Source organism: Gasterosteus aculeatus, chromosome 12 (assembly GCF_964276395.1).
Source record: "Gasterosteus aculeatus chromosome 12, fGasAcu3.hap1.1, whole genome shotgun sequence".
NCBI classification, from domain to species: Eukaryota; Metazoa; Chordata; class Actinopteri; order Perciformes; family Gasterosteidae; genus Gasterosteus; species Gasterosteus aculeatus.
Window position 1 is genome coordinate 4,337,110 of NC_135700.1, and position 20,900 is coordinate 4,358,009.

General features: G+C 44.6%; 1 protein-coding gene across 1 annotated transcript in view; it reads left to right on the top strand.

The window, feature by feature from the left end:
* The first annotated feature begins 368 nt into the window (after positions 1 to 368).
* The window catches only part of adamtsl3 (ADAMTS-like 3), an 88,694-nt gene continuing 68,162 nt past the window's right edge, over positions 369 to 20,900 (top strand). The window contains exons 1-3 of the mRNA XM_078085278.1: positions 369 to 627; positions 2,457 to 2,557; positions 14,962 to 15,072. Coding sequence (XP_077941404.1) covers positions 2,498 to 2,557; positions 14,962 to 15,072 — 171 coding nt within the window. The 5' untranslated portion in view covers positions 369 to 627; positions 2,457 to 2,497. The remainder of the gene's footprint in view (positions 628 to 2,456; positions 2,558 to 14,961; positions 15,073 to 20,900) is intronic.

Here is a 20,900-nt window from a genome sequence, read left to right on the forward strand (position 1 = left end):
TTACTTGTTTGTTACTTGTTCGTTAGTGCACTTTATGCTTAATATTTTTCTTTTTAACTTTTTTAATATTTAAAATGTTTTACTTTATTCCCTTGTTTTATACTAACCCATAGCATTTTACTTTTCATTTTACTTTATTTTATTACTTGTGCACTGCTGTCTTGTCTGTCTACTATTGCGCACCAACCGCCAAGACAAATTCCTTGTATGTTTGGCATATTTTGGTAATAAATGTTTCCTGATTCCTGATTCCTGATTAATGTCACCCTGGTTGGAGCTGTGACACAAACCTGTCGTGTTTCATAGTATCATAGCACGTTCGGTTGCCACGCGTTTTACTCTGAAAGGTACCGGCGGAAGCCGCGTGTCTGCGTGTGACTTGCCCATGCCCGCAAGTTGCGCGTCCGGCAGGCTGACGGGTTGTCCGCCGCCCGGAGCCTGAAGACACTTCGCCTCCTGCGACACCACCGCCGTCCCGATCTCCGCCTCCCTCCCCGCCGCGGACGCTTGGGGGAACCGGGACCGGGGGCTCGGCGAAGACCGGCACCGTCTGTCGAGAACAACAGATGTTGCATCTCCGTAGGAGCGCATAGGTAGCGCAGGAGCAGGAGCCCCCCCCCTCAGAAGGTAAGGTGTTTGTTTCTCTCGCGGAAGCCTCGTCGTCTTCACGCGCGCCCCGCCGGCTCCCCGGGCGGCGGATCCGCGGGATTCCGCCAAACACGCACCGTTGCGGGAGGCGTCGACTTGCCTTTCGAAAGTTGGGAAGTCGCCGTGGTCTTTGCGCACGCTTCGTGGTCCACGCGGGATGAGAGGGGGGGACGCGCACGGTGTTGGTGCGTGCAGGTGGATTTCTGCTGCTCGCGAGTGATATTCTTAAATATAATAGTGTATCAATGAAGACCTGAACACGGGGTTGCGGCTATTCTGTTGGTTTTGTTTCATTAATGATTTAATTTTACATTTTTAAAACGTCGAAAAATAATGAAGACATTTCAAACTGCTTGACTAATGTTTTCTAAATGCAGAAAACCTAAAATAATTTCACCTGTAGACCATTGTAGCTCTATTGAGTTATATTCTTGTATCATGTTTTAATATTAATAAGTAAAAGTGGGGCCAAAAATACAAAATTCATTTTGATTGGCCTTTACATACAATATGATCCGCTATATTTACTAGAGTAAACTAACTCACCGATGATTTTCCAAGAGGTGCTAAATGTTAATGTTCGCTTAGTTATGGCGAGTGCCTCTATAAACTAGACGAGCCAGGTGTGACAGTTTTTAGTACGCAAGTATCAGAACAACAAAAAGTGTTTTGACAAATACTGATAAATATTTTCTGAGACTGCGAGTTCAGGCCGACTGCGCGGTGCCTGGAGGCCAAGAGGCCAAGAGGCCTGCCGGCTTCCTCCAAGAGCAAATCGTTAGGTTCCTTTCAATTTGAGTAAAACTGCCAATTTTCAAAAATCGACACAGTAAATAGGTAGCCTCGAAATCTGAGTAGTAAATTTGATGGGATTGCATATGAAATGAATATGTTGTCCGTTACTGGTAGCCCACCTACTACGGGAACAAAAGTTCCCCTGGCCTGTCTCTTTCTTTTGTGTAGCCAATCAGATGCAGAGTAGGTGACATCGATTTGCCTTTCGACTCGTTATTTTGTATTTAGCTCTAAATTAAGTCATTCATTTTTACATTTGAGGTACTTTTTTTACAAGAAAAATAATGAGTTCTAAACGCACGCAGTGAATGGGTTTACTCCCACATAGAGCCAATCACAGTGTGACATCATATGCGAAGGAAGGACACCCAGCTGATCTGGGAGACTACACATGTATGTTACCTTGTTTGAAGTTCCCAGGAGTTGGAAGCAACTTTAGCATAGTGGCCAAAAGGTGAAATGACAATTTCGAGGTTTGTTCTGTGATGCCTTTGGGCCTGAAAAGAATTTCCCCTATACATTACACTGAGAAAGAGACATGCAGTATTTATTTTAGATAAATCTTCCCAGTGTGAACATATGACTTATTAAATAAGTCATTGGGCCCTGTTGTAAAAGTTGTAAAATGGCCTAATAAACAAATCCTGAGTTGTTTCCTCCGCTCGTGTAAGTGAGCCGAGAATGATGCTGGGTGGGGGGCTTAAAGGAAAAGCTTTGGGTTGTGGGACATGCGCAGTGTAACTGGAGCCGGATGCTAGAAAAACATATAATATATTTCAGATTGCAAAGTAAGAACTCTTATATTCTGCAACTGTTTCATGCATTATGATTTCTTCCTGTGTTGTTCATCATATTCAATTCACTCCTTACTGTAGAATAGGTCGCCATAAGTGATGATGCCTAAAATCATGTACTAATGGTTCCAGAGTCTCGACTGACTAAGCTGTGTCATGGAATCACAGTCAACAAGTGCAGGAACGTTTGAACTTCATGTCACTACGTCCTGTACGCAGGTGGAAGCTTGAAGAGAGATTTGGGGAAATTCCTGTTGAAGATGGAGTCATTGGTCTTCTGGAGGGCTGTCTTCATCTTCCTTTCACTTCCCTCGATCCAGGTACTAAAAATGGATGGACGGATGGATGGATGAATGGATTGATAAACAGATGAATGGATGGATGGATTAATTGATGAACAGATGGAACCAAATGGATAGATGGATGGATGGATGGATGGACTGATGAATAGACAGGTTGATGTTTGGATGGATGGATTAATCAATCGACAAATGGATGGACCAATGGATGGATGGATTGATGAATGGACAGATAGACAAACGGATGGTTGGATGCATTGATGGATTGATGGACAGATTGAGGAATAGACAGGTTGATGGTTGGATGGATGGATTAATCAATCGACAGATGGATGGACAAATGGATGGATGGATGGATTGATGAATGGACAGATGGACGGATGAATGGACGAGTGGATGGATGCGCTGGATTCCTGATTCTCTATGTACCACCTGAATGACATTTAGGAAACACATTCCTGATCCCTTGCTGCACTTCGAACAGATACCTGTGTGTCTATTTTTGTGTAGTTATTGTAGATTTCAGCTTATTCATCGTCACAGAATTTGGTGAATCAAATGAACATGGAGCACACCACAGAATGCTTGTTAGGGCTCCCACTCTCCCACGGCCGGCTCACTGCGGCGGCTGTCAGCTCCGTTGGCTAATTTGATCTCACCAGTCCGAATCAGATTGTTAATACAGGTGCAGGGTAGTGAGGTGAGCTCACTGTAGTCTCTCTACATGTGTATTTGCAGTTGTAAGTGTCACCTCTTTATAAGAAGCACAAATGAGTGCGGATTTCTCTGGCAAATATAGCAGCTCCTTAATCCCTGACAACAGTAATGTAACATAACATAATGGACCCAGAGAAAACATCTTTATTTGGACGGCGTCTGTTTATAAAGGCAGGAATATTTCTTCCGTCTATTTTCAGGACCGGGACTTTTGTGGTGAGCTATGAGTGTAAGAATGAGGGTTTGGACAGTGTTTCTGGCTCATAAACTCCACACAGCAACTCTGGAATTTGAGCTTTTTAAAAAAGGTGATTCACAGAGTGAAATATATAATGGTGCAAAAGTTGTAGATTTGAATAACTAGTGACCAACTATTGGGATTCTCTTATTAATATATTTGCCACTCTTTGTCGCGTTAATACACAAAAACACATAAAATAAGTCAAATATTGTAGCAAAGTTTATTTGGATTGACGGTATTTCACTGATTTCTTTGCTTGAACTGTACATTAAAACCGGGGGGTCAGTGCGTGAAGAAAAGCTTCCAAATAAAGATGCTTATTATAATAGTAAATATCACAGTTTTAATGTTATTAACCAAAATATTTCTAGTAAGCCTGTATCTCATAACTAAAACATTTTCGCTAAATCTAAATGAATTTCATGGGCAGATCTATTGAGTTATTGTAAGCCGGTTGAAGCCTGTATCATAAAGTCAAATAAGTCATAATTCAGCTTGAACTGTGTTTATTACAAACTAAATTAGACATGTGTATAGCTCTCCTCAATGCTACAGGTGAGTGGGACCACTGTCACTCACAAAACAAACTGCCGCACAGACACTTACCTTGTGACTGGCGTGATATCATTTCAAAGAAGGCACATACACGTCCCACAAGACTGGTTTCACCTGGGAAATAATGTAGGAGACAGGACGCCAAGAATTTTGTAGCTTCATCAATACTTTTGCTTATGAAACGATGACTTAAAGTGGCAACAATAAACCAATGATCCATTAAATATATTTGATTTGATTCCCTTATTGCCTAACAAAAGCAATTGTGAAGTATTTTCTTTCCACTTAATACCAATGCTATTTACTAACGACGGCTAATATTCTAGATTGAACGTAAAGACGGGTCAGTGTCCATCAAAAGCATCACGGCCAACTATGTAATGAACCCGGAAGGGGATGAACCAGTTTAAAAAGAAACTCCCAGTCAGGGACATGCTTGAATCTGAAGCAGGGGTTATTCTATTGGTCAGATCTGCCTCTGGCACTCTATTGGTTGAGAATTTAGACAAGAAAATATAAGAGCAGTGGAGAGATACTTCAAAGCTTCTTCTGTTGCCACGACAATCATCGTCCAAATTAGTTTTTTTTAAAAATAATTCTATATGCATCATCATAAACTTCCCACATCTAATAAGCGATGTAATGCCTCATTATTCATGAGGAATAATAAGGCGCTCTCAGAGGGATAGCGGGGTGGTTGTGTGCAGCGGGTTCGTGCATGTGTGCTGTCCAGGGTGCTGAAACGCAGCACGCGAGATCAATAGATCGTATTCTTTATTCTACGCCCACGTGTTCTCACAGGCCGCAATATGTTTATTCATACACTTGATTACAGGTCACTTTTGAGCAGAGCTAATTTATTTGAGGTGATTATTTTCCAGCTGTTTTCATTTCAATGGCGTGTCTTCTCATTATCGTCTCCCCTCCCACCAGCGTTTTAACGCACAGGCTTACGGGGGCTCATGCCCCCATGCCCACGCTAATAGAGACACAACGGTAGCGGGGCTTTTTACTCCCACACAATCCGCTGTGTGAGGTGTGTGTGTGTGTGTGTGTGTGTGATAGGGAGTCATACAGTTGACCTGCAGTGAGCTGGCAGCTGAGGGAAGCCTTCACCGGCCCGTTCATTGACACAGCGCCCTCCTCACGTCATCCATGCCGACTCAGCTGTATCCTGCATGTCTGACCCCTCACAGCGAAATGGAGCGGTGGAAGTTAGGATAATGAAAAGCAGAGGGAAGGTTGATATTCAGGTGTTCCACCCTGCCTTTAAATAAGTCACACACACACACAGGCCTCTGACCTTATTGCACACTTGCGGATGAGCTTAGGTCTGTGATAAAGAGAACATAAGTTAGTTGTTGAGTGTTGTGTGCATACGTGTGTGTGTGTGTGTCTGGATTCCTCCGATCACAAATACCGATACAATTTAACATGAACATAGAATTGCTTCTTTATTCTTTTGGCAATGATTGGATTTGGTCGCAGCGCACTCCTGAACACTCGAAATGACTCAGCATGATTTATATGGTGGCCGGCGGAGATAAGTAAGACGGTCACCATGGCAACAATTAAGCTTTATTCCAGACACATGGGGCCATATCAACAACAATAGGGCACTAGCCAAGATGATGGGAGGGGTGAGTCGCATGACAAACAAGCACCAGCTCTCTCCTGCTCGCCCGCCTTTCAGCAGATCTTCACTTTTTAAATGTGTCCCTTTCTTCCCGCCCCGGTGGGTCACTTTGGGGGGTCATCACACGCAGATGCTGAGCCAGCACGGCGTCCTGTGATGGCATCGGACCAGGTACCCGGAGATCTTGGCATGAGAACAATAACGAGGTTCTGCCAAACTTTTGTCATCACATTGCACTTCCCACAGAAAGGGCAGGAATCTGGAATTCCCACTTCCCAACCCAACATGTAGTTGTACAAGTCAGAGCACCACCACCATTTTCATCGTGACAGAATGTTATAAAACGATATTGTGACCAGCCAGGTCATGCATTGGACCTTCCAATGAGAGGCACCGCTGACTGATTTATCCTGGGAGGGATCCCGATTAATTTCGGAAAACATTATGGGACGAGTGAAGAGCAGAACAACGATGATATAATAAGGAGCGAGCAGCATAAACATGGCTGAAACAGAGTTGTTTATATTTGGGATCAAGAGCAAAAAGTTTGCAGAAGGCCGAGGGTGGAGTGTCGTCTTTCAGTCGGCACGTTCTGAAATGAAAAATGAGAGAAAAGAGACCGGAAAATTACAGCAAACCGCAGTAAATAAATGAGAAATAGCCGCTAAAGGAGCTGTCCAGTCAGTCAGATAATTACCATTGAGTCCAATTGAAATGACTGCTACTTTGAGGGAAGACGGCGTGAGCCCACCGGGGGCGGAAGGCATTTGGTGCACACAGTAGTCTCTTTTTTTCTCCAACCCCCCCCCAAAGAAAAAACAAGCTGCTCCTCCAACTGACTGAGGCCGAGGCTCCTAAAGAGAAGCAGCTTCTGTTCCTCACTGTGGTGACACCATGTCTGGTGTATCCAATCGTTGAGTAATCGGGGAATAAAAGTGTAGTTATTGTTGAGAAACATGAGGCCGACCATCAGGGATTTAAAATGGATTTGAAATAAACGTGTGCTAAGGCGAGGCAGCGGCCTGTGATGAGGCACACCAGAGGTTTTGTTTTGGTCTTACGTTGGTATCGTGTTAGTTTGTAGGAGTATCATGTATGATAATATGTAACAGCGTATCGTTAACTGAACAATGCAGTGTGTGGGTGAGATGGCATGATGTCTGCATGAGGAGTGCTGTCGGAGTAGAGCTGCAGGATTGAGGCCAACATCATGACCACAGTTGTTTTTATCAATAATGAGATCACGATTATGACTCCTCCCATCTTGCTCTCCACCTGGTGGTTACTGACTGTTGGTTGAGGAAGGCATTTTAAACATCAATATTGCTGACTGCTAAAATTGTAATCCCAATTAAAACGTGATTAATTGTGCAGCCCTATGTCCGGGTGATAATAATTGGCTCAGATATTCCCTTATGTTTCTGCTAATCCTGAACGAACACCACTTCATGGTGCCGGCGTGGTGTTCGGGCGTAGTCAACAGGTCGCCGGGCTCCGGGAGGTGCTTTTGGTGCTGCTCAGGTGGGCTGGGGGTGAACAGTGTTGCACGGATGGTGTGCTGTATGTTGAAAAGTGAAGGAATGTGTTGTGTACATTGGAACAAAGTGGTGTGACTGAGTGTGGATGAGGTGATGGAGGGGGTGGGGGTGGGGGTGGCGGTGCTGTACTGTGCACGCCCGGCCGGTCACCTGGATTATCCCAAGCTGATGTAGGATCAGAATCGCGCCTGATTGCCTTTTATTGTCCGGGTGTTTTATCAGACGTGCAGGCTGGAGTTGGGTTTTCACCGACCTCTTTCATTTTAAAACTAAGAACACGGTGGTGGCGGGAAATGTCTCCGGAGAGGAGAAAGATCGTTTGTCAGCATTATCGCACAAACCGGGAGGGGAGCGGAGCCACGAGGGACAGCAGAGGGGTGGAGGAGAGAGGGAAACACCGAGGCAGAAGACGGGTGAAGTGACAACGTGAGAGCCTATTGGTGGGTTTCCTGTCGGCCGGGCCTTCCTGGTGCCAGCCCCTTCCTGTCATCCCCCAGCTGTTCAAACACAATCCGTCGACAAAACCGGCCGGTCCTTTTCCCGTCTCAACCCACCCAGCCAGAAGCCCTCACCAGCACCACCTTCCTCCTCCTCCTCCTCCTCCTCCTCCCGCCCAGGCGGGATCCCCGAGCCTTTCCTCTCAGCCTCCTCTTAAAACAGCATTGTCCGTGATGCCAACAATCGGTGAGGTATGGCTTCGCGGAATGCAGCGCGCTGCTGCCATTGTGTGTAGGGATGATGACGGAGGTGGTGGAGCAGCAGAGAGCAGCCAGGGACCAGAAGGAAAAGGGCACGGAGAGAAAGAGCAACCAGAACAAGAAAAGCCTCTTTTCTGGTGACCTTTTTTTTAAGGTTACCTAACAATGTGTTCTACAATTTCATTGAAAGGCTGTTTTGGGGACCAATCCACCGGTGCTCTTTGACAGAACTGCTTCTAGAATGTACAATCAACGCTATTTCTGTAACGTTTGATGTCACCCCCCCCCCCCCCTCCTCCTCTCAGGATTAGTTCATAGGTAATAAGGGCGTCATAAGACGCAGACTAAGAATAGCATGCGTTAATAAGACTATATGTGTGTTATTGCGTTACATTAGGATTTGGGGAGATCTATAGGCAGTTGTTTAAGACCACTTAAGACAAATTATTAAGAGTTGTATGAAAAACACAAGTTTGTTCGGATTGCTATGAGACAGTAATTTAAGACAAAAACATGTATCATTTACATTTATTCAGTGTAACTAATTTACATATTATGACATTGTTACAATATTGGCTGTGATTTTTATATGTACAAAAATGACACACATATATTTTCTGTTTGAATTTATTTGACAACATACGATACGGCTCGATACGATATGTTATTCTCGTTGTTAAGTGTCTTTAACCTTAACACTAAAATAGTTGACGATGCCATTATTAGCACTGCTAATGTTGCATCACCGCGCGGTAATTAGCATCGTACATGGCCTCAGCTTTTCCTTACGGAGCCCTTAATACAAAGCGCTGCAGATTGCTCATTACCCTGCCAACCTTTAGCCACTGCCCCCCCCCCCCCCCCCCCCCCCCCCCCGACCCCCCCACCGCCCCCCTAGAGGCCACAAGGACAAAAGCACCTCCTTCACGTAGCTAGAAAGTCACGGCCACGCAACGCGCCGATGAGTCAACGCTGTCGTGCCGCTTAGCCACCTGTGCATGTTGAAGCCTTTCCATCTACTCGGCTTCCCGGGTGAACGGCGCCGCGTGAGACGGTCGCGGTGGTCGTGCACGTTAACAACACCCAGCGCAGGAAAGGCTAATGGGAACAAACTGGTGTGTGATCCCACTCTTATCGCGGGTGTACATCAGGGACAGGATTAGGGCCCCTAGCACAACTTAGAGAGGGGCTCACCCGCCTAGAATGTGCATTGTTGTATTGTTGGGGATCTTTCATTCCCCTTTTAGTGTAAAGAAAAAACCGCCTGTGCCTGCGCACTGGTAGATGCTTCTGTGAACTTTGACAAATTGTGTCCATTAGATGGTGACGGGCATTAGCAACACAGCCAGGAAAAGGCTTTCAGTGTCAATCATCTGGCCCTTAGTCCTCCACACATTCAGGGGCTGTTCTAAGGAAACACAAACCCAGACGAGAACCAATTCAGGGAAAATAGCATTTTGACCACGTGAAGCTACAACCGTAACAAAGATTAAATGAAGTCATGTGTCATGTTGGCATCATGTGCCTCTCGTTTATTGTGAACGATTTGGTGTTTTGTATTGAGCCTGAAATGAACCAATGAGTGGTTCTTCTTTCCTTTTGGAGAGAAGACTGAGTGGCCTGTTTAGATCTCAGGCACACACACACACACACACACACAGCTCAGGCCCAACGTCAGCTCTGGTATTTCAGCTAAAGGTGAGGAGTGAAAAGATCACTGCAGGTCTCTGCAACACGCAAACTGCAGTGAGCCGTCACCAGGGACCCCGACCTCCCCGCGTCCTCTCATTCTTCTACTTGTTCCTTTCCGCTCTCTCTGGCCTTCTTACCTCGCCGCCGCTAACTCATTTACCCAGTTCCAAGTTTGAAGGTCAATAGCTTTAATAGTCTGTGACTTTTTTTGGGGGGGAAATGGAAGTGACAGCTGAAAGTCCACTGTGGAGGTGTTAAGCCCCGCCCTGAAGCACACCCTGCTTCATGGGCCTGTGGCTCCAAATGGAGCATCACACTGTGAGGAAGAACACTTGGGAACATTGACTCATGTTTACCATGTTTCCTGAGGGAATAAATCAAGAGAGGTGTAGCTTTTTTCTTAAAGACTTGTATACAACTAGACGAGTGGCCCCTTGGTGAACATTAGAGGGATTACGTATTCAAACACACTGTAGCATTGGTTTCATTCTTCAATGTCTGGTGTGACTGAGACACTTTTCTTTATTTGATCCCTTCATCCACACTGATGCAAAATACATGAAATGTTTCTCAGTGCATGTTACTCCAGTGAGGAAGTCTATCTGTGCCATAAGCATTTAAAGAGAAGTACTTCAGTAAAAGTATTGATACTATTCTACATTTTGGGGGAATGCTTGCCGTGACATACCGTCTCCGGCCTTAAAAGGGCTCTGAGTTCACTTAGTGCACTCGGCCTTGTTGGGACCCGCAGTGTCAGCACGACGTGGCTGCAGCTTAAAGCGGATCGCCGTGAAGAAGTGATTGATCCTGCACCCGCGTTCTATTTCTGCTGCTCCCCGGGGTTCTCGTATCTCCGAGTATCTCTTAATTATCTGAAGAGGTAAGCTGTGTTACGTTACATCTAAAGTGCGCTAGATGTGGTGGACACGGCGGAACACGCAGCGACACTACACATCTTTAAGGCAAAGCTTTACAAACACATTCAGCGTGCACAGAATGGATCAGAACCGAACGGGGGCATCTACTCCTCCGGAGTTTAGGTTGCACAGTAAGCTCCTCACGCGTGAACAAAAGCCCCCCTCACGGGTAAAGGCAGCGCTCATTAAGCGTGACCTTTCCCATTCTTTGCTGCTTTTTACGCGGATACAGACACGCGAGCCCAGTGAATCGATGGGCCCCCGTGCCTTTAGAGAATGCATCTACCTTCTCGTTGGAAATCCCTCCTGCTGCACATTTCTGTTACAGGAAAAAGGTTGTAGGACTCGGCACAGGTTCAAACTTTAGCTTGATGGTTAAAACACTGAAAATATCACGGAGAATAAATCCCACAGCTACTATGGTGCAAAGGTCTAAAGCGACTGGCGCCTTTACGCTTACAGCAAACACAGATAAGGATACAACAACTACTCCGTAGTATTTACAAGGACATTTAACAGTGGAACTATTTGAAACACTCTTTAGGACACAACACAGCGGAGGGACATTTGATTCGTTTCAGTGCAGGAGAGGAAGGAAGCTTATTAATAAACCTCCCCTGTTTAAACTGAATTTGACATAATCACTCTTCAAGTGATGCGGAAATGATGTTTTATTTTTATATATTCATCTCCTGTTGGGCTTTTTGTTACAGTAAGTTTCCTGCTTGAGATTAAATGTCCTGATGCTGCTTCATCTCATGTTCCAATGAGGCTCCTTTTAATTCTACCAAAGACTGAGGCCTTCAGCGCTTTCCAAAGGCTCCTCTGTGCTCCTAAAATACCCACAATCCTTTGCACGGATGCATTTCTCGTCCCCCGAACTTTAATTTCATTACTCTCATCCTGAAGAATGAGAGTATTTTACCGAAGGAATCGTGCTTGTTATTCCACAGAGTCTCTGGGCTTGAGGAAAGCATTTGTGTCACTGTTGGTTTTATAAGACGTTTTGTTTCCCAGTAGCCCGCCAGCTGCACTTTGTACCTTTTTTAAAGTATTTCTTGGTCAAAGTAGCTTTATTTAATCCGCGCTCGGGATTTGGGTCTTTGCTGCTTGTGCTGCTTCAGCCACAAGAAGAATCATACATTTCCATTCCGTCTTTGTTCCCGGCAAGAGGAAAGCGTCTCGGACCACGCGAGTGGTCGAGTGTCGGCTTTTGCATCAGATAAATTGATTGACAAATTGTATCAAAGTTTTCCGATTTCCAAAAAGAATAACCGTTGCTCCTCTTTGTGCGCCCTGGACCCCAGTAGCCACGTCAGCGCGTAGTGTGAACTCCAGTGGTGGACGGCCGAGGGTCAGAATAGATCCTGTATATTTAGCCGTGATGAGATCAAAGCCTTTCATCCCACTCTTTCAGCCTCTATAATGAGGGGGGGGGATTACGTTACGGTAGTCGGCATGTTCTGCTGAATTAAATGAAGGACAAACTGATCTGTGTTACGTGTTGACGGGAAGAGAAAATTCACCGGGTTTATTTAGAGAGCGATGCAGTTCAATGTTGTTCATGCTGCTGTTAGCGAGGGACTCCAAAAACACAGGGTGGGACATTTCCCATAATGCAACAGAGCGTTTTGTAGACGTTTTATGAACCTGCACTCCTAAGCTCAGGCTGATGACCCGGGTGACATCATGTGGGTCAGTAAGCGGGATGCAGGTATCAGGCTGCGACTCCCCACGCACACGCCGCTGTCGTGTGTGACAGCGAACAAAATGAAACGGCTGTTAACGCACACTTATCGTAATAACGACATGAATGAATCTCAATCAGCCGTTGTGTCGTCGCCGTGAGCCGTGTAGATGTGTGCTGTTCCTTTGCAGCCAACAAGACAATAGTTAGTTGATTTGTTCAAATGCATTTTTGTGCATTGATTCCCATTTGAAAGCGGTGTTATTCTTCAAATAGGACAATGAAAGAAACCGCAGGACAAAAAGGACGTGAGCAGTGAGTGAACCTGTCAATCAATCCCGTTCTCCAGTCAGTGCTCTAGCGGGGAATGACTGAATCCTCAGACATTTTCTGACCAAGAACATGTTCCAGAACTCCGGCGTAAGTCTTCGTAATCGGCAAACAACATTACATCCGTCTCCATGTGAACAACTCGCGCCTCTGCGCCTCCTCCAGCGGCTGGAGCGAGTAATCTCCGGTACAGTGTGCTGGCCCCTGGGACGGAGGGGGGAGTTACCCTCCTTGTATTATTACCTCGGTATCGGCTCCCTTGAAGCTATTCGGTGATCCTATGCGACCCCCCCCCCCCTTCCTCCCCCAGGGAGCTGGCAGGGTGACACTGTCCTTCCACTGGTGTGTAAACTCAATCAGGAAAGCGCTCCACTGCTCCACAGCAGGCTGACTTACTGCCGCTGTGTGTGTGGCCTTGTATGGACACACGGGCCCCCCCCGTTGGGGGGACAAACACGGCCCCTTTCAGACGCCACTTTAGGTCTCCGTTCTTGGTGTGCAGCGCCAAAGAGAGCTGCAAAAGCAGGTTATAAAGTGCCATATATTGTGATAAAAATGTTAGGATAACATATGTGAATCACACTAGATCTTATTTAACGTATAGTTAATAAAAGCAGCATATGATAGAAATGGTGCGGCATAATTAATACTGCTCATTTGATCAGAGGGAGCAGGGAGGAGTGTATGCCGCTAAACGGTGGGGTCAGATGGATGGAATTCAAATGAGAGGAATGTCAGAGATGACAGAGTCAGAGATTAAATGACACAGATTGCATCATCAAACATTTACTTTGTCATTGAAGCAGTTGTGACAACAAGTAAATAGACGGCGGCAGAGGAAATGCACGCAGAGAGAAGCTGCCACACACTTTAGTTTATTTAATCCATCAATGGGAAACACTAATTGACGAGTGGAACAAGGTAAAAGGATGCGTGAAGGGAAAACCGGAAAACCTTGATATTTTCTCTGCCAATGTTATCAACATACATATCAAGACATCCCTGTTTACAGGCATCGTGTCTTGGGTAGTAATGACAGTGAGGTTGGGCAATTCAGAAGTGACTCCAATGAAATATTGTCCATAAAAATCTTTTAAAAAACCCCCACAAATAGATGGATGTGTAGATGGATGTTTGGTATATTTGGACTGGGGACACACTGCAGGCACCATGTAAGTAAAGACGTCAATATCAATACGGTGAAGGACACTAACAAATGTTCATGTATTCTATTTGCTTTTTTAATTAGGCTTCAATTGTCTGTCATCATATTTAGTTTCTACTACCCTGTTAGAATGCGCCTCCACGTGTGTGTTACGATAGAAAGCAGAAGAGTGTTGTTGAAATACCGGAATAATCGAGAGAAGTTCGTGGCCGTGTTCTGTCTTCTTTTTGGCCATATCACACAGTTGTGTTATTCATCACACATTTGTCCTTATTTAGTTTTTTCGAGGGCGACACAAACGAGTAAAAATGTCATTTGGCTTCTCATCTTCTTGGGCGAGAGCCTGGAGGAGCTAACATGGACAAAATATAATACGTAACGTGTAACCATGTTGCCGTGGTAACATGACGTGCAACGCGCTGTCCCGTATTCCAGCTGCTGCGGGCCTCTCGTAGGGGACACTTGGCTACTGGGGGATGAAGGGTAGACACTCCTCAGGGAGACACACGGCAGCGTCCCTTCTGCTGCGTGTCTCTAAGTGTCTCTAAAAGCATGCAGGAGTCTCCACTTCTGCTAATCTCAACGCCGGATCGTCTGGGGAGTCCTCCAAATGCCAGATGCCGGTTGCTCCTGTCCCGGGCCCGGCTCTGCCCCCCCCCTCCCTCCCGTGTCTTTGGAATATGCTGATCATTCAAAAATCCAGTGTGATGCATACAGGCTCACCAGTCTTTGCGGGTGCGTGACAGCCAAATGAAAAGGAAATAGTCGAGCGGAGCAGAATTGATGAAGAATGAGCAGAGCTTTGGTCTCCTGTGAGTTGGTGAGATTGAGGCTGCGAGAGGGAAGGGGGGGGGTCCCGGCCTGTTGGGGGAGATGATCTCACACCCTCTGTTTAGAAGACCGGATCGACCGTTTTTCTTCAGATTAATGGAGCGCAGAAAAGAGATTTTTAAAATGCCTTTTCGAAAACCTGTTTAATGTGTCAACAAAATGGAATCATTTTTTTGACTAAAAGTTCTGAAAATGAATGTAAATGAGTACGATGAGTTGATGACATCACCCTATTTGCACATGAAAGCACTTACCTTGTGTGTGTGTGATACAATTTCTCATTGTAAGTAATGAACTACATGGGGAAGATTTTTGAATTTCTCACATTTTTGTTACCATCCTCCTTAATATAATTGACATCACAGGGATGATGATAGACTGAAACTGTGTGTGTGTGTGTGTGTGTGTGCGTGCACAGAGTCAGCCCCAGAGAGCAGTGTTCCTGCCCGAGTTCGCCCTCTCCCCTCAGGGCAGCTTCATGGAGGACGCTACAGAAGATCAGCTTCTGACCTACAAGTATGACGACCAGGTCAGTGGTTCTGCCGGGGAGGAGTGCTTCCTCCTACGGTCCATGCTATCATGGGGGGGGGGGTCAAACCCCTCACAAACAGTTTCCCTATCGTAGTCCATGTCGATGGAAACACACACACACACAACAAACTGGAGCGTAGCCAAAAGCACCACAAGATGAAACAATTAGAGAAGTCATCTCTGTTTACGTTCTAACAATTGAACTTTTAGCACGTTTTATACACAATAAGGACAATTTTGTGTTCTCCCATGAATAAAGGTGAATATAATATAGTATTAAAACATTATACAAATCGAACCAAAAGTAATTAAACAGAAGGTAATACAATTAAAGATATAAAACATAAAGTAAATAAACCAGAAGACATATTGAGAGCATGTAAACAAGTCTATTTTTAATAGTAAAATCACTTTGTCATTAGCAGTTTCCCCGATGTGTGATATGTGTCAATTAAACAGCACCTTCAAATGTCTCCTTCAAACAGCTGGACCAAATCTACATTGCACCAGACGCTTGAACACACCACTCCAACTCATAACTGTAACGTAATTCAACTGTAACCAATACTCGCCCCATGTGAAGCACTTTGAATCGCCCCGTTGGTGAAATGTGCCAGACATTTCCATTGAAAAGAGCCTGAATGCAATCATTGAAGTTAAAGGAACCTCCCTGTGTCAATCCAAAGACTGACTTTTGATTGACACAGGGACTGACTGACTGACATTCCTGGATACAGCAACATTCCTGGTAATTGATATTACCCTCACACATAGCATTTAGCATTCTATGGGGCAAAAAGAACACAATCTAAAGGTTGATCACGTAGCTGACCTTCTGGGTTTTCAAAGTGGCTTTTGGCACTGTGAGTCATCTTGGTCTCCCGATTTATTCTCATGAACTTCTCTCCGCTTTGATGAGAAGGTGATGAGAAGCACTTCTCTAGTTTATATGCAACGCTGAAAATGAAACCTCTATGTTGTGTCTCAGCGCATCCATTTCTTCCCCTCTAGGTTTTTAATGAGGGAATTCTTTACCGGGGCAGAAATCGCGCTAAGAAGTTGAGAGCAGGTTGTGTTTTGGACTGATATCATACAAGTGAACCCTGTTTGGAGAGATTGTGCTTGTGATGAGTCGTCCTCTGGCCGTCTGCAGTGGTCAGCGTTGTTGTTTTCTTGCATCGAGGCGGCACAAAGGCTGAGGAGGACACTGGGCCTCTGTGAGCTGTATGCAATACGCTCTCCTTTCCTTCGGCCTTTTGAATTCAGAAAGAAACAGACTTGTCTTACCTTTCAGGGGAGATTGGGCTCACATTATGCAAGCCTATGTTATTGGAGTATAATGTCTAAGCTCAAAGGGATTCAGTTACATACAGGAGGATTCTGGGTACATCCAGCTGTGTTTACTGGAATATTTGTTGTTGCTTTAAATCATGGTTGGAAATGAATGCTCACTAGAATCATGGTTTTGTAACTCTATATGGACCCTGATCGGGCCCTATTCTGTTTCTCCAGTAACCCCATAGGATATTGTTAAAACGATGTAGTGATATGAGTAACCTGGATATGGGTAAACATGTAGTCTGTCCTTCCATTAGTCCAGCAGATGCACAGGCCATCGATGCATCCAATATTGACGAACATTGAAAGTGTGACACACTGAAAAATACACTGCTTAGTGAACGGACCAATGTGGACAGCATGTAGACATGCTGCTATTTGATGTCACACTCTGCTTTGTTGCTACCGTTTTGGAGCCTTGAGTTTGGCATTTTGTACCTTTTTTTTTCTGGAGCCAGAATGACCACATTTGTGGCTGTGGACCAACTAGATACCTGTTAGTTGTCAGCTTGCACTATTTCTTTTCTTTATGCACTCTAAACACCAGGGACATATACAAAAGTGTTAGCCCAGTACAGACAAACCAAACACAGCCTCTCGAGAGGGTAGTTCATGTCTGTGAGCTGAAGGCCACCATCGCTTCTCCACACGCTTGGAAAGGGAGGAATGAATCGAAGGGTATTCAGTCAGTTGCAATCTGCGGCCTCACCACTAGATGTCGCTGCATCTGCACACTGTAGCTTTGAACTAAACGACTGAGGAATCCTGAACATTGAACTTTGTCAATGTTAGAAATTGAACTAGTTCATTAAGAGATTTTTCATAATGCATATACCTTCTAATTGAGGAATTATTGTGTTTAGACCAACTGTGAAAGTATTTCACTGTAACTAAATAAGATTCTCGCCGTGCGCAGCGAGGAGTGACGCCTGTGTTGCTCGGGAGATATGTCAAGAGGGACGAGCGCACGTAATTAGTAGAGTATCCGGTTCAATTAAAAAATAAAATATTTATTCTTTCTGTGGTGCGGCCGGGTACCAAATGGCACAGGGTGGTTGGGGACCACCATACACACTGTTTAGCTCACTGCCCGAAGCCCACCAGACTGGACACTGGGGTTAGATGAGTTTGTTGGAAATACTATAAAAATGCTCTGAATACTTAAAAAAACCCGGAACTAACACATGCTGATTCTCAAATCAGGTAACATTATTATGAATGTGTTATTTAGTTATTTGCAGACAATTGCTCATATACTGTATTAGATCAATGCACTGAACAAAATGTCCTCCAGTCACACGAAAAGCCTGTATTTAAGCTACTTGAGGGATTTTGACACTATACCTCCCCCCCCTCTCGTTGCACAGTGAGCTTCAGCTTCTTCCTTCTAGACGGAGGTATGCAGTCGCATAGTGTGAAACAAACTATAGCAACAGTGCACAGATGCTTTAGTATTTACTTATTTTATTTTGTGCTTACCAATTTGCAGCCTCTGGGACTTTTATCGTGCTTATCCTGTTGCCTCCAAGTCTACCTACAAATAAAAGTATCAACAGATGAAAGGATCTAAATGCATTATACTCGCATGGCGATCTGAACCCAACACCGCCGCTTCCTGCTTTCCCAAGCTGCCTGTGGAAATGCTCTCCGTTGAGGTAGAGCTAGTAAGCCTCTCCGCTGCTTGAAGTAGCAGCAATCAGTAAAAGTGGAAGTTGCTCCAATGCCCCAAAACCCCGGGGGTCCCAAACACTGCAGCTAAAAGATTTGCTTTGAGATTACGCTTGATTGGGTCACTCCAAAATGAACCAGTTCTGTGGATAAATGGAGACTGTAGGAGCCAGGTGTCGCCTGGTACGCCCCTTTTCTTTACGTTAGTTGAGTCAAGTGTTAAGTGTCAAGTGTTTGGTGTCAACGGGCATAAAGGTGTGTCCACAGTTTAGTTTGGGGAAATGGAAGGAGAGGGGGTGTGAGAGGGAGTCACATATTTTGTCGACCGTTAAAAGAATGTATAATGCACCAAAATTAAAACTAGAGAACCGCAGTAAGCGTCCGCAATTCACCTCCTCTACTCAGCCTCTTGGCGACACTGAACAAATTCACGATCACGACACCTACAGAGGTATTTGTGTATTTTCTCTCACCGGTTTCCCTCTCCGGCCCATCCTGATAGAGGGATCCGTCCTCGGCCTCCCTAAGCTTTCTTCCTTTGTTGGGGGGAGCTGTTCCTTTGCTGATGGGCGGGCTCCGGGACAGGAGATGTTTTATATCAACAGATTGCAAAGATCTCTGAGGAAAATTGGGGACGTTGGGTTAGACAAAAATAATTGACTGAACTGAATTAAAATGTTTGTGCAGCTATATTTATTGTAAAGCTACTTAACTTGACCGGTTCAACCGGGATGTTTTATAGAGCCCACATTCATTGATTCTTTTAAATGAAAAGCTAAATTTGAAACCTAACGCTTTCCAGAATACTGATTTAAGACCTTTATTATTGGGGAAATAATTAGTTTTACTAATCTCCCTCAAAATACATGGATCAATTTAAGAGTTTTATGAATGTACTTTGACATTAGTCGTTGTCAGATCACGTTATAATGAACTGACGGCTAACAAGGTCGCTACCAATTTATTGAGACCCAAACAGCCGTCCAAAGTAAACTTTCCTCAGGGTTTGTTGAGTGCAACAGACAGGTCAACAGCATTGAAGCCCCACCGGCTGGAAACAAAGTGGACTAATGAGGCCTTCAGGGTCTTTATCAGAAAGTGTTGAGTTGGAAAGCTAAAAAAATCAACAAGCAATTGATACTATATATATATATATATATATTGGAGTAATATATATATATATATATATATATATATATAGAGTAATTGGATACATCGATTGAAATATCATATATATATATATATATATATATATATATATGATATTTCAATCGATGTATCCAATTACTCTTCATAATCAAAATTGAGATTATGGAAGAAAAATATGGATTGCAAAATATCTGGAAGACTTGAATGAGGTATGAAGGATGTTCAGAGCCTGGAACTTCTACTGTATAAACTACTGGTGCACATAATGCGTGTGAAAGTGCAACAGTGTTTTGCAGTAAAGCAAGAGAGATGCTGTGGTACCGTAAATGTAAATGTGCAAAACTGTTTTCCTTTTGGACAGATTAAAACGACATATGTATTATATAATAATTGTAACAATAGTTATAGTAATGCTCTTAAATTTGAAATATGTTGATGGTATGTTAAAGATTCAATCAATTCTATCAAACGACCTTTATGTACATCTCTATCATAAGGTTAACAAAAGGAACGTTTCAGTTATTTAGTCACTCTCTTTCTTTTTGTCGATCTTTATTTGTCTGCCTAGGATTGGCGAGTGAAAGTGATTTAAAAGTGTGGCAAAGACCAAAAGGATCATCCAACCGCAAAATAAAATGCCTGTAGGACCGAAGAGCTAATGCTGTTTCTGCTTTGATACATTCTAATTAGTTTCTGCTAAATACCCCACTAACCCCTGAAATGATGTAAGATCAGGAAAGCCAAAGCAATGAACGAGGCCTCCTGTTTTCCTCCAATCCTTTAGTCTGGATTCAATCAGACTGAGGGAGAAGTGGCCTCCGTGTGTCACGATTGTGCCCGGGTTGAATAAATGCAACATGTGGGCATGTAGCGTGACCAGCTCTCGTCTGTCAGCGTCTCAGCAGCTCGATCCGAGGCTACATTTGTGGTTGTAACTCATTTAACGCAATTCCTCCCTTTTTGTGTGTGTCTTTTTTCAGTCTCTGCATTGCTCCTTCTCACTCCTGTCTACACTGAGATCAAAACCAAGCGCTCCTTACCTCCTGCCGCGCAGCCGTGCCACGTTATTGTGGAATGAAGAAAAGTGTTTTCTTGTTCGCGTGATCCGGTCGTCACGTTTTACCTGCGTCGTAGTGGTTAATCGCTCTACTGTTCCCTGAGAAGAAGTGCTGCCTCAGACACACTCTGATATTCAGTTTATTGATCAGCAATAGCGATCGAGATCAATAACAAACCACAATGACGCAATTATAAACATACTACACACGGGCAGACCCGCCAGTAGCATAGACCAAAGAGAGTTTTGTATGTTTTAATCTTGTTCATGGCTCATGAAATGTGACGGGCAGCGTGCTGGGGGGGGGGGGGGGGGGGGGGGTCGTGTCCAGCTGAGGCACACACACCGACTGCAGCGCTCGGCTGATGCTGAGAGAGAGGCTGCGGTTGTGTTCTAACGGCGCTCAGCTTTAATGCTTATTTTTGAGCTGACACATTGGGAGACGAAATCGCCCGCAGCCACACTGTGGTCTGTGGCGTCCACGTGTGTGTGTGTGTGTGTGTTTGTGTGTGTGTGTGTGTGTGTGTGTGTGTGTGTGTGTGTGTGTCATAAAAGCTGCTGCGCGGTTGGCAGTTTGATTTATGATGATGAGATTATAACTACACACTCATGAG